The 21,204-nt window shown below is 30.8% G+C and overlaps 1 protein-coding gene across 1 annotated transcript; it reads right to left on the bottom strand.

Moving 5' to 3' along the window:
* Window positions 1-7,918: 7,918 nt before the first annotated feature.
* LOC106103786 (slit homolog 1 protein) lies at window positions 7,919-18,218 on the bottom strand. Its single transcript, XM_013283665.1, has 5 exons — window positions 18,024-18,218; window positions 14,144-14,351; window positions 10,951-14,073; window positions 9,794-10,086; window positions 7,919-9,057 (listed from the first exon to the last, which is right to left on the bottom strand). Exons 2-5 carry the CDS (start codon window positions 14,292-14,294, stop codon window positions 8,491-8,493), a joined length of 4,134 nt encoding a protein of 1,377 aa, XP_013139119.1. The 5' UTR covers window positions 14,295-14,351; window positions 18,024-18,218; the 3' UTR covers window positions 7,919-8,490.
* Window positions 18,219-21,204: the final 2,986 nt, after the last annotated feature.

Raw genomic sequence — 21,204 nt, 5'->3', positions numbered from 1 at the left:
AAATCAAAAGTGAGTAGCCTATGTGTTCTTCCAAGAGTATCCTCTACTTCTATACCTAATTTCATCGAGATTTGTTCAGCCGTTTCAGCTACAAATTCTTCCAAACATCCATTCACATCCATCCATCTAAACTTTCGCATTTATAATATTAGTAGGAAGATAGATAAGTAGGATTAAAGACAGTAATATCTGTCTATTAATGCAAGCATCATGGCTGTAGTATGTACATTTTCGCTACCATACTCTTATGAATCCCTCAAACTTTGTTAGTGAGAATAACATGTCAATAGTTTTTCACGATCAATATTTTGCTCGAATCAATTTAATTCTGCTGTACATTTCGTACATCAAAGGTGTTTCTTTATGAGTGACACTCGTATTCCATAATTATTGTTACTTAAAGTGCACTTAGTTATCGCACACATAAATTGTCACGAACTTCATTTTTATGCGCAAGCTTTTAAGCAAATAAAACCAATTTTAACAAGTTAACAACTTCTGTAAGTTGAAGTTGTTTTAAAACTGCTTGGCGCGACTCCAATTTAATGCAGGCATTTATTTTCATTAATTTGTGAATGAAAAATGTTACGCCCATTAAACTTTCCATTGTACTCTGTGATAATTCCCAAAAAATATTGAAGACACATCTTTGTATGCCTCTAAACATGTAAAATGAATTTTACAGTTTATATAAAGTAAAGATAAGTTGTTTTTAAAACAATTAAGACGGCCAACTTGTAAAATTTGTTCGCATTCCGATCACGTTTTGCCTACAACCAGCTAGTGCTCTGTATCAGTCGAGGACTCGAACGCGAATACAATATTATTACTAACAAAGTTAAAAACAAATAAAGTGTTTCTTTACTCTAGCAACTCTATTACAAAAAGATAATAAAACTAGCTGTTCCCGTGCGATTTCATCAGTCTAAAATTATTTTATTGTTTACATGTCTCAAATTGTCAATTGGAAACGTCAAGATGACATGACATGACAAAACTTGGCAATCTTGCTTCCTTGATGTTGGCAGCAACTTTTGGTCTCTTTCCCACATTAGGGTTTTTATCCAAAATATTTACCCCCTAAGTTTAATGGCGTGAAACATATAGCCTAAAGCGTGACGTAAGTGTGGGGTTTTTATTAAAAAAATAATTATTCAAAAATTTGCTGTAATAGCTGACATCTTAGACAACAAAGAAGTGTGTGTTTACGCTTTATTATAATAGTATAGATTTAAATTGATTTATAACCACTGAATGTGGGTTTTAAGTGTCTCTCAAAATAATATCGATCGATTTCACTCAGGAAACACTATGGTATGACGATTGTTTAATTAAAAGAAATTGAGAATACTGTTGATCACAGCCTAATGGACGGTTAGTCGAAACGATGTATTTCTCGAGTTATCCTTAACAAACTTCGGCAAATTGTTTCGTAACAATGTTTTTTCCCTCATCTTTTCAAAGTTTTTTATTTACGAGATATTTTTGCGAGTGCTTATAATGTTAAGATAAATGTGCTGCGATAGTCCAAGCCGGCAGACGTTTGAGACTTTCTGCGTTCTTGTATTATTCAAGTTTCAAGTCTTAACCAAAACTTTTTTAATTTTAACGAATACTGTCATGGGTTATGTTTAGTATAGATATTACGGGTTCACCACATTCGTAGCAAATATATAGTTTAAATTTCGTGGTGTAGGTAATTGCGGGTAACCGGGCGCATTTTTATTCTCCCGTACTTGTGGGTAGTTTTGAATCCACGTACAGTACGGTCGAGCGCGGACTTGCGGAGAGGTGTGCGAGAGAAAGATTCGTATGCAAGCAGCCCAGCGCGTTGTTCGGTTAGAAAAGTGCGCGTTTGATGGCGTATTTCATCGGCATAAATCAGTTTAGGATTTAAGAGATCCTATGTATTATAATTTTAAGATTTTAAAAAATAATAAATTCGTACATCTATATTTGGTATAGAATTTGGAAATAAACTTGGTATGCAACTTTGAATATCTTTATAAAGTAATTTTTATTTAATGCTTTCTTTGCTTTAAAATTTATTCCATGAATAGAGCTTTTCCTTCTAAAGGACAGTCGCCTTGGAGCGGATCCAAATTGGATCAGAGCTTTTGTTCAAAATCATTCACAGTGTCGAGTGTTTAAATCAAATAATTTGTGAAAGTTTGTTTTCATTTGATTTTGTCCTTAATGTGATTTCCCATCGTACTAAGTTTAATATTAGTAAGATAATTAATACAATGCCAATTTATGGATCAAGATGCATAAATAATTTCCCTTAATTATAGATTAAATGTCCGTAAAACTTATTGTCAATTACTCTTTTTTTTAATGATACTCCAATTAACTGTGCTCTTATGCTCGTAGCATTCACACGGATCGAATGTCACCTCATCCATCAAAATCGGATAAGTTGTTTATGCTTCTTGTTATAACAATGAAACATACAAACACACAATCTAGAGTATATTTATCCTACGAAATTTAAAATACACATTTTACTAGTGCAAGCCATGCAGGCTTTTGAAAATCTAATCGTTAGTCTTTTCTTGATTAAAACAGTAAATATTTCACGTCACAATACTTAACACGAGAAGTTTGATCTAACGAACAAACTCTTCAGACAATACAATGTAATGAATAAACTTGGATTGTTTACTAATTGAAAAGTTTAGATTATGTTGAAGGGGTTTATGTTTTGCTTATATTCTCTATGTACACAATAATGTACGATTTAGACTTTTAATTAAATAAACCTATTGTAATAAATACGAATAATAACATCGCAGCTGAGACCTAAAACAAAATTACGTACGACCTACTTTTAATTAACAAAATCGGTTTGTGTTTGATGTTCCTATTAACTGTTGGCCCATAATGGCTCGTGTCTACGTCACCTTCTCGTATACACTCATTAGCGTGATTCTGTTCGAGCGGATTGAAAAAAAACTTATTCAGTAGCCTAATTGTCTGTTTTTGAATACTAGAACTACTGAGATCTCTTTCTATATAGTATGTTTTTGTAATTAGCCTATATTCGACTTTAAGTTACTTATATTGTAATTTCATCAAATCGAGATACTTATTATTGTCAACGACCACAAAGAACAAATAACGTAATGATAAAAAAATGTAAACAACAAAGATTCATATATACAAATTAAATACATAAAAGGTATATATAAATTTCAAGGAAGTGCTTGTCTGTCCGTATTATTTATTAACGAGTAAAGGCGAGCATACGTAAGCTTTTCCCCCGTGGTTACGTCGGGTTATTAAACTTGCCAGTCAACTACCAAACTATTGCATGTCCGTTATCCGAAGTTACAGCACTGTTATTAATATCTATTAGAAGATAGAATATTGAACTATATTAACTTTCTATTTTTTGAATATGTATTATTTGTTTTATAATTGTATTGAATGTAATAATACTATTATAGAATGAAACGTTAAAAAATACTTCGACAAGCTCTCTTTATTTAGATTTTTTTCTATACTATTATCTTACACTTATTACCGAAGATAACACTTTAATTAGTTTATAAAATAATTTATTTTCATTTTATTTAATCTTATTTTCACATAGAATGTAAAAAAAAGTTGTTTTAAACGAAACGTTTTCTAATATGATTTTGTATTAGATATAAGTTTTAAGCAACAAAGCTCGGAGCTGCATCAAAGGCATAGAGTTGCATGGTCAGCTTGAAAGTAGAAAACGATTTTAAACCGAAGTAAATTGCATGTCTGCAAATCTATTGGAACGTTGCCCATATTCAATATTTAACAAAAGTTGTTACACGACCGTTCCGAACAGGAAAAAACAACAATGTGTGTTATGAAATGAAATTATTTTAGTTAAATTAGTACGATAGAACATATTTATTTAAGCTAGGATAACTTTCCATAAACACACAAACTAGTAAAATATACTTCATACTATAAATGCAAAAGTTGGATGGATGTTTTTACTACGTAACTCAAAAATGGTTTCACTGATCTCGTTAATATTTGGCACAGATTTAGAACAGGGTCTTGAAGAACACATAGGCTATTTTGCACTAATATTTTTTAAATCCTCGAAGAGGTCAGGGGTAATAGCTAGTAAAAACGATTTTTTTTTATTAGATCTTGCCTTTATATTCAAGTGAAGTCAAGTAATTATTAAACTTCTATTTATGATATTGAGAATAAGTAAAGAATGTAAATCGTTAGCAAAACCGAAATGAAAGTTGTGCCTTGTAAAATTTATCCGTTACATTGTTTAGTCTTAAGATAATTTGAAATAATCTAAGTAAAGTGAATTTACACTAAGCTAAACTAAAGAGGCGTGAAATGTTCGTAGCGGGAAGTATTTGACCTGACGGATAAATTCCGCAGACAATACACGCTAATGAATAAAGTTGGGACTTTAACGAAGTAAACTTCGGAATTCTCATTCAGAATTAATTACATTTTACGATATTGTAAAGTTAATTTTATGAAAAAGTATCAAACTAAAAGTGAAAACAAATCAATTTAGGTACTTGTATTCATTTTAAAATATATAATTTTTTATTTATCCATGAAAAATATGCACAATCTCTGATTTACTTCAAATAAATACTTGAAAGTCGTTCGTAAACAATGCATTAAAAAGTAAAAAAGGTTAAGTACCGAAATCCGAGAGAAAAAAATGAAAAATCGTTGGAATTTCATGTATTTGCATTCATGAATCGTATTTTGCATTCAGAATTTTGGAAGTCAAATTTAACAGTCCTTTCATATAAGGGAATGAGTTGAAATACCCATATCGAATCACCAATTTCCGATAGAAACCACTTCAGTTATTACGTAGGGATAGGAATTTTGCCAAATTGTTCCATTCCCATTTCGATCCGACACGCCTTTGAAATATTAGACACATATCGCCGCCATAGATTCTTTACTTAGAAATACTTGTCCCGCGTTCAGATATATAAGTATTTCTTATAACAAACACCATATTTTTAATACTTCTTGATAAATTCTTAATTAAAAATATTATACAAAACATCTGAATAGATTCAAGTCACAAGAAGAATAAGCCACTTGTTGATTATAATTGACAGATTAAGGGCTACTTATAAAATAAGGTTTAGGGCGTTAAAACTAGACCACAAATGTCCCTTGAGAACTGGTACACGCGCTACAAGAAACACAAAACTTTAATATAAGAACATAAATATTTTATCACAAATAATATAATTTTGCCGATTCGCGATTTCTTGCGGCATATCATAAGTCAACATCCGTTGATCCGTTTAGTTTACTTTTTATAAGAACCCGTATTTATTCTCAAGAAATATCACAAGAAAAAAGGAAAAAGGTGCAATTATAGCTAACACAATAAGAAAGCAGACAACAAATAAAACGAATCAAATTTTGTTTTTCGCTTCAGTAGCTATGCCTTCAGTTAACCGAATAACATTGGAGGAAAAGGTCGAAAGTCGGTAAATAAATAGATAAAATGTTGGCATAGTAACATGAATAAAACGAAATATTGGAACATATATTATATAAGACTAAATCGCCTTTTTTGCAGCTTAGAACTGTTTTGAAATACTAACTGTTCCCGAATGGTTTACGTGATATTATAAAAAGTTTATTTTATTGTTTACATTTGTTACCTTCATAACTGCATATGTTAAAATTACCAATACCATAATAACCTTGCTTCCTTAATATTGGTAGCTTGTAGTTTATGGTCCCTTTCACACATCAAGGTTTTTTTCAATTTCTGTACTCCCTAAGTTTGATGGCGTGAAAATATATATGCCTAAAGCGTGTCGTTAATGTAGGGCTTATATTAAATAAATAATTATTCAAAACTATGCTGTGATTGATGGCATCCTACGTCACGAAGTAGGGTGTGTTTATGCTTTATTATATTAGTATAGATGAAGCAATGTAATTAAAGCTCTTCAATACGTCCTAAGAAACTCACGGAAAATAATTTGATGAAATAAATGAACAGGTAGAATATCCATTTCATTTAATTATTACATTACAACTATTTCTGAGTATTACTGTTACGTTTTGTGATAATATTTACTTTATTTGAAGTGGAGATTTCGATAAATGACTATGAATTGAAATTTTATATTAAATATTTTAAAATACTTTAACAAATCAAACAATCACATAGTATAAAAGATGGTGTCTAAGAAAAATAAAAACAGCATCTAATATCAGGAGTGGGAGAAGTGACAAATCGTTTCAAGGGATTGGAACAGATGGCGTCTTTTCCCGTCCCGATTTACTTTTGGGCCATGTGTTCTTTATGTTACTGTGACATAATTGAGCATTGACTATTTATGCCCCTCTTGTTGCAACAAATGATTACATACTACTATACTGCACACATATGTGTAGCATAGTAGTGTATAATCATATAATTTTTACCAGTATTTCCCAACCTTTACCTACGATTTAGGGTCTAGAAGCGAACATATCACCTTCTCAAAAACTGCGACGCATCTGTAGTTTCTCTGATATTTTAAACGTCTATTGGCATCGATGAACACCTCGTTGTAGCCGCTCTGCGTTTGCCCTTCTTATCATACTAATATTATAAAGGCGAAAGTATAGATGGATGGATGGATGTTTGTTAGAGTCTGTAGCCGAAACTGCTGATCAGATTTCAACGAAATTGGGCAAAGATATAGGGGATAGTCTGAAAGTACACATAGGCTACTTACTTTTGTTTTGTTTTTTTAATACCACACAGACGAAGTCGCGGGCGAAAGCTAGTAAAAAAATGTAAGTAAATCAAGATTGTTTGAAGTTTCGCTTACAAATTTACTAAGGTACAGGTCTACTGGTACATTTTTGCCGGACTTCCTAAATTAACCACATTAATTTGTGTAAAAACTTGTCATTTGTGATTTATGTTTTCTGATAATATCTAGAAATAATCTATGTAGCTGGGCCTAATAACACTTCATTTTATTTAATACCTTTCCAATTTCTGTTTGCGATAAGTACGCTGTTTTGGACGAAAGTGCTCGGTCATTTACTTACATAAATTGTGAAACAGCGGTGTTGAGTGTCGTTATGGCTTGTTTACTGGGAGACGGCAGCGGCGGCATCGTTTCCGGAGGACCGGCGTCGCATCGCATTTATTGTGCGTTCACTTGTTCCGCATGAATAGATACCCGGAGTGTGCATTTCATATTCCGTTTGCAAACCTTAGTAATTGAAAAAGTGGCCGGCTTCTAGCATTTCATCAAACGCAGAACGCGAGCAAAGTGAATAGATTTTATTTCTATATTCAATGTTTGTTGACGACAGTGACTTTTATGTTGTGTATTTTGTGTAGAATTATAATGTTAAAATTAAAATAAAACTAAACTAAACCAATGAAACTAAAGTCGTTTAAATCATAAGAAAAAAAATATTTTTTAGCTTTTGCATTTGGATAGTTTTTAGTAAGTTTGCACATAAAAGAATGCATTTTTTTCAATTGAGTTACAATGACAGTTAGCGTGTGCAATGGAGTCTTTTATCATATTTTGCAAAATATTTAATTTGTTACTAAAAAAAAATTGATTAAGCTTCTTTATTAAACGTTTTAATTATTTATTACAATATGGATATGACTGATTGTAAGGTTTTGGGTTTGAAGATTGGAAACGTTGGGTTAGCGATATATTGAAGAAAGTTTGAATGGTTTTTGAGAAATAATTTATGCATAAGGGAGTCGTTTCAGTTATTATCACGGCTGATAGAAACATATGAAGATGACCACGGCAAGCTTAAGGTTAATAGTAAATGAAACCTGCAGAAGGAGATTTTACATAAAACTAATGGTTAATATTTATCTATATTTATTTTTAAAAAACAGTAGAAATAATGATTTTACAAAGAAATCCATATAAAATAATTACGAGGTTGTACGCAAATGTACTAGAACATAAATTGGAGTTTTAAAAAGTTACATTGTTATGATTAGACCGATATCTGTGAAGACAATTGTATTTCTATGAATTATTGAAGAATTATATTTAACTCTTACATTAGGATATACATATGTGTGTTTTCGCTAATTATTAAACATGATATATTTAGCAATTTCATAACTACTTTTTACAAATTATTTCACACATTTACATAGCTTATTACACTTATGTTTAATGAAGACATAATAAATACATTTTTATTTTAATAACAAAACAATATTTAAGAACGTTAGACGTTTTTTGATAACATTGAAAATAATTACACAAAATCTAATTCCCGATTGTCTAAAGACATACTTTAATTAAAATCATAAAACATTTTCATTTTGAATACTTTTTAACACAAACATATCGAAAAAAGAAGTATTTAGATTGATCTTAATACAATAATTTTGATTTATTACAATGCGCATTACTTTTCCGTACTTATCTAAGTTTCTTGCTTGTATTTTAACTTTGTGATCGTAAAATACGGTTTGGTTATTTTGAATTAAATCGTTACTAACTAATTTTGTTTAAATTGTATTTTACTTTTATCCACAATTGTATTTAAATCCATTTCTGTAGTCTGTCCTTCTGGATTGGAAGTAGAGAAGTTATCATAGGATATATACTGCGGAGTTTGTTGAACCTCAGATTTGATAACAACAGGACGCTTTTTCGTCTTTATATACCCCAATGCTGATACAAGCACTATGAATACTATAAAACCTATACAGCATCCAACTACTAAACTAAGTCTTCTCGTTAAAATATCAGCTAGACCCAAATACGTATTAGAAAAAGGACTATCCATAGCTGCTCCGAATATTTCTATCGTACGAACTGTGGCACATTTTGTTGTTAATGAATCGTTCATCGATGATTTTAAGTAATTGAATTGATGTTCGTCACCAAATAATGTTACACTAGGATTTTCTTTTGGCAGTGCAACTCTCGCATCCGGAGTAGACGAATCAGTTGATATTCCGAAATTTCCAATAGCTATAACGCATATATAGTACCTTGTCCCTGGAGTTAAATGATTCAGTCTGGTTGATCGAGCAGTAAGGTTGAGATACTTCCCTCTTATCTGCAAACACGGTGTTAAATTATTGCATTTATAATAGAATACTATTCTAGTAAAAACGGTCGTACATACAATAAAGTTAGTAAAAACATTCTATAGTGTGTCTAAATAAGATTAGGTTGATAAACGACGCATATGAAGGATCGAATTCAATTAGTATGAAGGCAAACGCCATTCTTAATATACAGATATCGTAGTGACGAAACAAACGCACATAGCGAACAATTTTGAACTATCGATATTCGGACTAAATAATTATCGAACTCAACTAAAATTATTATTTTCTTATTTATTAATTTACAGGACAATTCTAGTATTGATTACAGTGTAGAGAATTTAGCGATGACAGAAATAATAGCGAAATACAATTCGATTACGTACGGCTGTAGTAGTAATAAACATTTATTTACTCTCATTATTTGTTATGGTCATTATTTTATTTCATAAGTTATAACTATAAATCTATCGATTCCAACTTCTATAATAATGAAAATCGACAATCGATAAGATAGATGACTGATTTTACATAAGCCTACTAACCCTACTAAATTTGGAATGAATTGTCAAACTAATCTAATTTTTTTAGACAAACTATAAACATTGTTTTTGTTAAAATAGATATCATACGTTTACATTAATTGTGCCTGAAAATAAATTAATTTACAAGCTAATTAATAAATCCGGAATAGATGTAATTAAAGTATAATGCTATTTATATTAATTAAATCGGCATACTAACACTATTTGTATTTTGCTCGCTAAAGTAAGCAACTTGAAATCCACTTAATCCCGTCTGATTGCGGCTTTGCCAAGATACAATTACAGAATATGTTTGAATATCTTGTATCGCCACACGTACTACAATGGGCACGTCGCACAATTTGTGCGGCGTCAGTTCCGTGAAACGGAAACCTTGCAGTTCATCAGGATGTTCACATAATAAGTTTCTCGTCCCTTTGTAAACAATTTTACGATGTTCTTGCATCCATTTCCATTGATCTTGGGATTCGCAATCACACGTGATGGGATTTTCTGAAACGGAATTATTAAAACATAAAGCGAATGGATAAATATAACAGTTAAAGATAATGTTGAAAAGTGACTAATACTCTTTAATCAAAATAAAAAAGATTAATTATTTATACTCTAGAGACTCTAGAGTATTAAATACATTTTCATTTCATTTCATTTCATTTCATTTCATTTCATTTCATTTCATTTCATTTCGTTTCATTTCATTTAATTGTGTACATATAATGATTGATTTCAGCCAATGGGCGATTAATTTATCAATACAGGTTATATTCCGTTATTAAGAAATTGTTTACTGTTTGATATGCATATTCTGAGAATTGATTAAATTTATGTGGAAATACAGAAAACCACATCATAACAGTACTTGGGTCTATCGGTAAGTGTTCCTCGAAAGTTAAATTAAAAATCAATACGTTTCTGGTAAATAATGTGTTAAGTATAAAATTTTTATTAGTATTCGAATATTACGTTTGAGTATTTATTTTGTTACCAGAATTTGTTTTTAATTTTGTTGATTTAACTAATACCGTGATCACATTTTAAATTTTTAATCGTTTAAAATGTCAACCGGGAATGTTACAATCGTTAATGTCAAAATTTTAATGTAATAATATTTCAATCTAAAATGAAATAATTTCTAACTTCAGGATTAGATTAGATAAATTACATCCATAATAAGTCCAATACAATAATCTAAGTTGGTATGTAGTTATATTTTCTCTTAATTAATGAGTCGCAAAACATCAGCAGCTATTTCGTTAACAATATCTATGTTTTAATACAGAGATTAGATTCGTATTCATTGCATTTATATCGTAATAACCTACTTTAGATGTTTTTTCATGGTAAAATATTAAATACCTTCTAAAATCAGCGATTTAACTTGAGTTTCCAATCCAGATAGCATCTTCATTTGAATTTTTTCAATATAATTTCTACTCAAGTCTATGTACGTCAGTTTGTGTATGTTCTGGAATGCTTCCGATGAAATGAACGATAACCAATTTCCACTTAAATTCAACTCAACCAGACTTTGTAGATTACGAAAGTTATCTTTTGTTATTCTTGTCAAATGATTTAATGAGATATCCAACTTTTGCAAATTTTGCAAGTCTGGCGTAAACTCTTCTAGCTCTCTCAGTGTATTTCGTGAGATATTAAGCATTCGAACTGAATATAAGCCTTGGAGTCTCTCTCGAGGGATGTTTTCTAATTTATTTTGACTTAGGTCCAGTTCTTCTAAAATATGGAGTTTAGAGAATGCGCTCGGGGACAAACGGATTATGTCGTTGCTAGATAAAGTCAATTTCTTCAAAGATGGAAAATTCTCGAAATCTTTGCTTGTTATTATAGTCAAATTCGTGTTAGTTACAACTAATTCCTCGAGAAGTGGGAATTGTTTTAAAGGATATGTCTGTAGTAGTTGTACTAACGGGTTATACGACATATTCAATGTAGCGAGCACCGGCAGTACAGTTTCGGAAAGACCGTTGCTTGGAATGTGCTTAAAAATGTTATTCGATAAATCAATTTCTTTTAAACCTAACGAATGTTGAAAAAAATTCGGAGGAAGAACAGTCAGTTTATTATTATTCAAGTTCAGAGTTATCAAGTTTTTTAATGCTGGAGAATTGAAGCCATTTAGAATGGATATTTCATTTTTACATAAATTCAATGTTCTTAGATTTTGAAGACCAACAAATTTGAAAAAATCGATGCTTTTTAACTGGTTCTGACATAAATCTAAAATCTCCAAAGATGATATATTAAATAACGCAACGTGTGGAAAATCAGCAAAATGATTGCCTTTCAAATTAAGTTCTTGCAATATCGTTGTGTAAGCAAAAACATCTTTATGCAAGTCTCGTAGCATGTTAAAAGCCAAATTGATTCGTAATAAATTCTGATTCTTGATAAAAGTGGCCGGTCGTAGCTGCGATATGTTTGAACTTTCTAATGATAACGACTGTAGGGAGGGTAATTGAGAAAATGTCGTATTTTCTAGGATACTAAAGTTGTTCTTGGAAATAACCAATGATTTCAATACTGGTATCTGAACTTCTATAATATTTTCCCAGTTGAGAAAATTATTGCTCATCTCTAAATCACTTAAGTTCGGCATAGTTTTTAATGAGTTGATTTCAATAGTTGAAATGAAGTTGTTGTTTATTCTGAGATGTTTGATTGGAAGCTGGGCAAGGAATAAATCTAAAATAGTTATCTTATTGTCAGATAGATCAAGAACCTTCAGTTTTATCAAAGATTGAAATGTATCTTTTGCAACGTGTCGTATTTCGTTATTTTGTAAATAAAGTTCTTCTAGAGAAGTGAGATTAAAAAATGTCTCGTTGTTTAAGCCGGTTAGTTTGTTATCGCTTAGATCTAAAAACTTTATTCTCCTTAAACGAATAAATGTTTTACTTTCAATGTGCATTATTGAATTATTTTTAAGATAAAGTCTTTGAATATTGATTAAGTCACTAAACAGATGAGCGTTTAATACTTTTATTTTATTTTGTGTGAGCCACATGATGTGCACATTAGTCTGTCCTTCTAACGAACTGTTTTTCAACAGATTTAAAGTATTCGCACTAAGTTGAATCGACACTAACGAAGAGTTTCTATTCGGAAATATATCTCCAATCGTCGTTAAGATATTTCCTTGTAAGTTAATATGCTGAAGTTTTCTCAATGTTATAAAAGCATGTGATTCTATAGTAGTTATAAAATTATTTTGTAAATGTAATTCTAATAGCCCCGGCAAAGGACTAAATACATTTCGCTTAATGTAATTTAAATGATTGTTTTGCAAACGAATTTCTCTTAACTCTGTCTGTGTACTGAAAATGAATTCGTCCAGTTCATTAATTTCATTATTATCTAGACTAAGAGTTACCAATTTGGCATTGAATTTAAAAATATCACTTGGAAGTTTTTTTAAAAAGTTTGTTCCCATGTGCAGTTGTGTTATATTTTTTAAAGATGAAAAGCAATTATTATGTAATTTGTGTAAAGCATTATGTTCTAAATTAAGAACGGTCAATCCTTGTGTGTTTTGAAATGCATTATATGGTATTTCTAGTATATTGTTATCGGATAAAAATATTTCTGAAAGTTGTAAAAGATTGGAAAAGACTCCTTCAATTTCATGAAGATGATTATAGCTTAAATCTATTGTACGTATTTTGAGATTTCTTTTAAAAGTATTTTGCGCTAAGTGTATAAGCTTGTTTCTACTTAAATCTATATTTTCTAAATGTTCTAAGGGAAAAAACGCCTCCTCGTCAATGGTTTGTATTTGATTACTAAAAAATGCTAACGTCTTAATATTTGGCATACATCGTAACCATTCCTTTTCAATTTTTACAAATAAGTTAGAGTTTAAATCTAAATTAACCAGATTATTGATGGTAATATTAAAGCTATCTGGGATAGTTTTTATTTTATTCCAAGCTAATTTTAAATTGCTAAGTTGATACAATCCTCCCATGGATGTCAATGGAAATACGTCCAAGAAATTTTCGGTAATATCTAATTCAGTCAAAGAATCTTCTAAATTATAAAATGCATTTTCCGAAATGTTTGTCAGTTTATTTGCTTTTAAGTTGATTTTCTTTAATTTAACATCTTTAAATGTTTTCGCTTCTATTTCTTTAATCTCGTTTAACTGCAAATCGAGAGTCTCAATTTTGAGTAGTTTCGAAAAAGATTCATGTGGAATTGCATTTAGTTTGCTAGATATTATGCTTAAACTTTGTAAAGAATCATGAATTGCTAAGAATGCGTTTGGATTGATTCTATTAATGTTTGATTGTGAAATTTGTAAATTAAGTATTTTAGTTTGTGGGGAAAGGAGGTCCTGTTTAAGCTCCGTAATAGATCCATCTAGATCATAAATTGATAACGACTGTATTGTTCCTTTGATCTTCAATAGGACACTCCTTACGACACCAGGAGTGGCACTGGGACATTCGAGAAATAACCCTGAAACAGAAAACTCCGTTATTTAAAAACACGAAACTCTTTTGTATAATAGATGGCGCCACATGTATACCTTCTTTGAAATTATAACAAGGGCAGATTGGATTCTCTGTTAGACTCGGACATTGAGATTGTTCTTCTCCTTGCAGTATCTGAATATGGGTGATAAAAAGAAATGCGTAGATTCCGAATTCCACTTTGAACAGCTGAGTACAAATGCCCATATTGATTTGACGTCATTTCATCCACATGTTGCATTCGGAGCGTCGAAGTTCTTGAATCTAAAATATATTTTAAACAATTTATATTAACAGCATAAAACGTGATTTTACGATATCATCTACGTTTTGTGCCTTTTCATTTGCTTCGATTGAAATCATCATATTAAATACGCACAAAATAAACAACAGATACTTTGATCTCGGATGAGATGGTTGTACAAAAATTACTTAAAGAATAGCGATCCGTTGCTCGTTTGGTCGCTTTTCCTATAAAAACAAAAAGCGATCACAGCCAGTGACACTTATTATCATAAAACATTATTAAACATCAATTAACATCATACGTTCTATTTTAATAATGAATCTGAATAATGAAAAACTCTTTTATTTCCATATATTTAGGTCATACATTTAATAAAAATTATATGAAATTTATTAGCTAAGCTGAACTAATTGAATGTGAAGTATGTTTGAGTAGTTAATATATCCTGTCGTATTGAAAGACATCCTTAATTTAAAAAGTTTCTCTACACTTCAAGACTTTACAATGTTACTAATAATTTTAATGGTAGTTATATATGGACATGTTATGCGACGAGACGATGGGGACATAAACCAGAAAGTATAAAGACTGAATGAACAAAGGAAGTGGAAAACCGTAGAAAGTATGGGTGGATTGTGTGAAAGAGGATATGCTTAAGAAAAAAGATTCAGATACGACGGCTGATAGAGATGTATGGAAGAGCAGCATACAATGTGCCGATCCTCCTTAAGGGATAAGGGCAATTTGATGATGATGACATGGTTATTAGTATGGTAGGTATTTGAACATCTCTTTAATCTTTAAGAGAAAGATAAACACATCTAAAACACCGACCGTTAGTGCAATTTGTGCTGTTTCCCTTAACTCAAAATGCTTAATTTACCTTATTCTGATAATTCTCAAAATAATATATTGTAAAATATTCTATGAATGAATTGTCAGAAATACACTTGCACAAATATCGTTGCTCAAATAAAAATGAACGTAAAATATGTTTTACTGTCCAACGAACGAAAAGTTTTCGCATAAACAGTAAGATGTCTTGTCGCCACGTTTCGTATTAACATAGATAAATAAAAGATACATGTCGCATCAAAAGTTGCTTACAAATATATACACTTTTTAGTTCACATTTTTAACAAATAAAATTTACCTATACTTTGTTAAAGTGTTAAAAAAGCTTCTTGTCAATTTTTACTGAGTTAAGAACCGTATTTTCCATCAAGTGCTATTACGTCTTTATGTCAAAGTTGAATAAATTATCATTAATCTTTTTCTTTACTTCAATTCTGAGTAAACAGAATTCTTAGGAGAGATTAAAGAGTAATTAGAACTCCGAACTAAATAACATAACAAGCTGCGAATCAGCAACTGTAGTCTGGACGAGAATTTATAATCTTTGACAATATAATGTTTTTTATTTATTTTAAATTCGCAGCATATTTTCCATTTGCAAACAGTACTGGTACAAAACATACTGCTATCTCTCTTCTATCAAAGATAATAAAAGCGATACAAGTAATTGTTTCTACCAACAATTTCAATATGACTTGATGCAATTGAACACTAATTATAATAGTAAGAGTTATAAGCTTCTTTAACTCTATTTTTGTTAGCAGTGTTTATGAAAAATATAACCAAATTGTTATCGTATTACTAAGAAAAATCTAAAAACGTTATATCCATTCTAAGTATTTTCAATAAAGTGAAGATTAAAACTGTGTATTGACCATATATTTTATAGCTACCAACAACTAACATAGTATAATGTTTACTTCTGGATGAGTAAAACCTTTTGCAATAGGCAAACAAGCATGAAGAAAGCAATTTCTGAACCCTTTGATGGCGTCTTAGTCTATACAGTAGGCACATTGAACGTAGATCTACATAGATCCTCTACCAGGGCTCATTTTATTTATAGACAAATTTCAGGAACAATTTTGTTCATGTACATATTACAAGCAATAATTAAAGCTACTTAAGATTTTTCTAAATACATAAGATTTTGACAATTCATATCGATAAAGCTAAAAAACGTAGTCGACTAACCTATTTTCCGTTCATACTACCTTCCGCCGCGACACCGTTCCCATGAAATTAAAAAAAAAAAAAAACAAAAGTAAGTAGCCTGTGTGTTCTTGCAGAGTATTCTCTATTTTTGTGCCAGATTTCATCAAAATCCACCACAGTTTAAGTTACAAACTCTAACAATCATTCATGGATCAGTCCATCCATTCATCCAACTATGCTTTCTCATTTATAGTTTTTGTTAGTTATTAGTAAGAAGCAAGTATTATAAATGCGAAAGTTAAGATGGATGGATGTTAGAGTTTGTAGCCTAAACGGCCCAACGGACGGACAGCTTGAAGAACACATAGGCTTAATTTTCTTTTAAATCCACACAGACGGAGTCGCGGGTAAAAGCTTGTGAAAAATGAGATTATTATGGAAAATTTTACGAATTGTTGTTAAAATTTATTTCTTTATATGATTAAAACATTAGAGCTGATTGTAATTCTAAGTAAGAATAATATGTTTCTTAAAACAAACATAAATGTTTACTTTTGTCTTGTTTAGATCACGTTTGTGTATTTAGAGCAAATAAATGCCTTTGTTCTTTGAGTGTACTGTTAAGGAATCCAATCAGTTGAACCGCGCTATAAATAATTGAAGACATTATTCTGAATTAAACATCTACAAAAGAGAATATTGTAACCATTTATTTCTTTTGTATACAAATATTGGTATGTAATATTTCTATCGAAAGTTCGGATAAAAGGCAAACGTACCCTATTTCCTAGAATTGTAGTTTCAATTTCATCTTCCGATACCGATCCATATCATATCGGTTAACGATTGCACCTTTGTCGATTTCAATTTGCTGCGGCTTTTATTAGAATAACACAAAACCATTCATTGTGTATTTGATCGTTTTTCTTTGAATTTCCACAATTTATCAAAATTGGAACGACATATGTATGATAATGAAATTGGTCACTAACCCTGCCAAGAGAATTTCTGCGTTCTCTGTTTTAGTCTGACCTATTAAATATCAAATACTCGTACAATATTTTTAACAAATTAGGATATTTTTTTTTAATTCATATCAGAAAGTACCCGTCGAATTATTAAAGAATAACACTGATTTATGTTGCTTTAATCATTTGATTTAATTATTGATCCCATTGAAAAATTATGTTTCTATTGAAATTCTCTTATAGCTACATTTGATATTAATCATAAAGATGTTATTATAAAAGATAATTATTAATTTAAAGCCATAGAAAGTTGAAAACATTACATCAAGGATACCAAATATCACATCAAATCGCCGTAAAAATTGAACTATTCCAACGAATTTACTCTTTGATATCATACTTCAAAATATAATGACACGACATTTATAATCATTACTTTAAGAAAATAATTTGTATACGTAATATTTGTAAACATGTATGTCATTTGTACTTAACGTTAGTGTTCAATGGTAACGATTAAAAGTTCAAATATTTTAACATTCTTTAAATAAATCCTTAAAGACTTTCTTAAATTAAATTTAATTTATTATATAAATTAAATATTTACAATTTCCTAACTAATTTAAAGATTAAAAATAACGTTGAATTTGTTCTTATTTGTATAACTACGATTAAAAACAATTATAATCCTAAAAAAGTATTCAAACTTACCAGATTTAGCTAATTTGAATATTCAAATAGCGTGAAAGTACCAAACCTCACTTTCTCCCGCTCGCAATGGCATATTATAAATAGATCATCCAGTTATATTCGCACATTCAAACTTCACTCACGATGAACTCGATCGCGGAGCTAGGCTGTAGTTCGGGACGCGGGAGCATTCGGGAGCGACCGCTCCGTCCCCACTCTCGCAGCCCACTGGAGCTCTGATCTCGACGGAGTCTGCGTAATAGGGACGCCATCTCTACAGATTGCTGTATGAGAATAAGCGCTAATAAATTACAAACGTTGTACGCGTTACTCGAACGGGACCATGTTCTTGATTAGTTTGAAGTCTTCCGCTAATGTGTCTGACGATCATAAGGAAGTCTGTACCCTCATTCCGCTCGGTTTGAACTTCGTTTGATTTTTTAAAGTTAAAAATAAGTTTGATATTGCTTTTCTAATTTAAAATTAGTTTAAACATATGGTTTATATTAAAATAATACTGAGAGGAAGATAAGCTATTGGTTCTCAATATCCTGAAATTCAGTTTCCGACAATAGCAAGGCTACAAACAGTAGACAGTAAGGAAAAAGGTTAGTTGCTAAAAGTAACAACGATTTTTAGTAAATGTTAATAAACATTTCGTACAAAATTTAACATATCAAAATGTCAAGCAAATACTTTTGTAAAACAATGCAGTGATAGATATTCGTTAACGCCTTACCCGCTTCAGTATAAAGTAGATTAAAATAAATGGAAAGTGGAATTGCTTATATTTTACTGCTTTTTTATACCGCCGTTGAAATAAAACAGTAAAGCGATTTTCATAAAAGTTTAATGTTTTCAATAATATAACTGTATCCCTTTAACTACATCCGTTCTCATTTCAAATTCTGGCGTAGTAATGCCATCTAGCGTCAGAACATGTTAAATCGAAGGAAAAATATTTTGTAATCATACTTCCGGACTTTAAAATGACATTTAAATATGAACCAGCATCATAATAATAAGCCATACTTAACCTCCAAATTCCAATAAAATAACAGATTGTAAACAGCGTTTGCGAACCATAGTTTTCGATTTATTGCAGTACTCTGCCGTTAGTCTTCCAACATATTAGAAATTCTTAAATAAAATTCTCAACATTTATAGATATCAAAATTTCTTTCAACTCAATGAGGCATTTCCTTTCTCGATATCGGTAGAACTCATGTCCTATAGAAGTTGACTTATCCCGGGGGAAATAAGGAAAAGCAGGAAATACGCTTGGGATCTCACGTAAAAATATGCCTTCAAACGTTGTTTTCTATAAAATTGTCACGTTTATTTGAAATTGAAGTAGAAAAGTCACTTTGGTTTCATACTCCAATACGAAATAACATTACAAAATAAACTTTAAGATTTAAGACCAAGACGTAAATATATGTCAAAATATGAAGTTAAGTTTTTATTAAATAAATATACCTTAGCCAAGAGTTATGAGGAAAACTCTAGCACGATGTCGTATTTCAAAATTACTAAACAGTTGAAATCTTATACTATTTGAGCATTGCATTAAACTAGCTTTGTGAAATGATAATTAAAAAAAATGTCGATGTGAGAAATTGGTCGTGCAACAAACTGCAGTAATTGAGTGCGCCGGAGCCCGGATGTTTGTGTAGCAAGAAGAAGTTTTTATCAGCATCCACTACGTACTTTCAGTGTCGCGCTAACTGCTCGTTACATAAAAACCGTAGAAAAACTTCGACTTCTTTCCTTTGACTATAAAAACTAAATTAAAAAGTTAATTGAAGTTTCGATCTTATGCCTTTTGGGCGGCTCTAAGTGACACTTAAGTATCCATTCATAATGATTTAAATATTATAGGTAAGAACCGAACCGATGTGACTTTTTCACTGATAAATATTCATTAGTTTGTTGTAGAGGGAATCAGTAAATGCTGTACAGTTGGGAGCAAGCCTTCGGCCGGAAAACAAAAGTTGATGGCGCAATCCGCGGCCCGACGACGCCCTAAAATTATTTACCTTTCATTCCGTTCACTAAATGAGTAGGTTTATTGGATTAAGGCCAGAAAGCTTTGCCCTTAATTGGGGCTTTCCGACAAATAACTTTTCTGTTTTCTCAAACTCGGACAGCTCTTAAATAATGCTCTTAATTAAATTTGTATGCCTCAAGAAATAGATTTTAGTAATTTAACATATTTCCTTATTTGGTTATTATCGCCCTATTTGTATTTAGAACGCGTATGGAAATCATTTTACTTTTCTTATTTTTATTCTACTTTTAAAAGTTGTACGTATTGCCAGCACTAATTTAAAACTCTTCAAATACTTTAGACAATACTTGAGCAAATTGTAAAGCAATTGAATAGTGTCGAGATGGTTGAGTCAAATTGAAAGAATCAGCGAATGATTCAATTGCTCGGATAATCGCATTCATCCTTTCTCTAACAAAGAGTGACATGAGCTACTTCGAAATATGTAATACTTGAAAGCTAAATGTGCAAATTATGTCAATTGTTTTTATTTCGTTTGGAATAAATATTAACTCATAAATAACATTTTCGCACGAGTTTTTTTTACATGATTTCTATCACGGTAACTGATAGTTGCTGCTTTTATCAGATCAATTAGGGTTGATTTCTTGTCATTTATCTACAGAAAGGGTAGAACTTAAACGAAACTGATAGCAGTAAGATGTGAGTTATGTAACGTTGTTGTTAAACCAAAAATTCTCGTTTAAATTCCATGAATGATTTAAAAAGTACACTGAAAGAAACATTTCAATCTATACAACAGTATACCGAGAGACATTCTTGAAAGTCAAGGTGAATTGCGTCTCTAGGCAGCGAAAGCACGTTCTGCTTTCTCAGCACTCGCATATTAAAGTGACATTGAAAATCATAAGTTATTTTCATTTTTTAAAAATTCAGTCATAAAAAACTTTTTTTAATATACATTTTAAATGTTTTCCTTTCTAATTTGGGTCAATTGTCGTTATTTTTAGAAATGAGGATGCCACAAAAAAGAAGTTAAGAAGAGCGGGTAAAGTACATCGTTTACAAAAGGTGGAATGTGATGGGTGCCATTATGAAAAGTATTACCGACAATTTCCAGTTTGTGTGTATGAATTATTCATGTAAACAATCTATAAAACGGACGGTGAGGGTATTTTACAAAATAAACAA

The sequence above is a fragment of the Papilio polytes genome, unplaced genomic scaffold (assembly GCF_000836215.1).
Source record: "Papilio polytes unplaced genomic scaffold, Ppol_1.0 DF823731.1, whole genome shotgun sequence".
NCBI lineage: Eukaryota > Metazoa > Arthropoda > Insecta > Lepidoptera > Papilionidae > Papilio > Papilio polytes.
The sequence above is the reverse complement of the archived record's forward strand: the minus strand, read 5'-3'. Positions and strand labels throughout refer to the sequence as shown.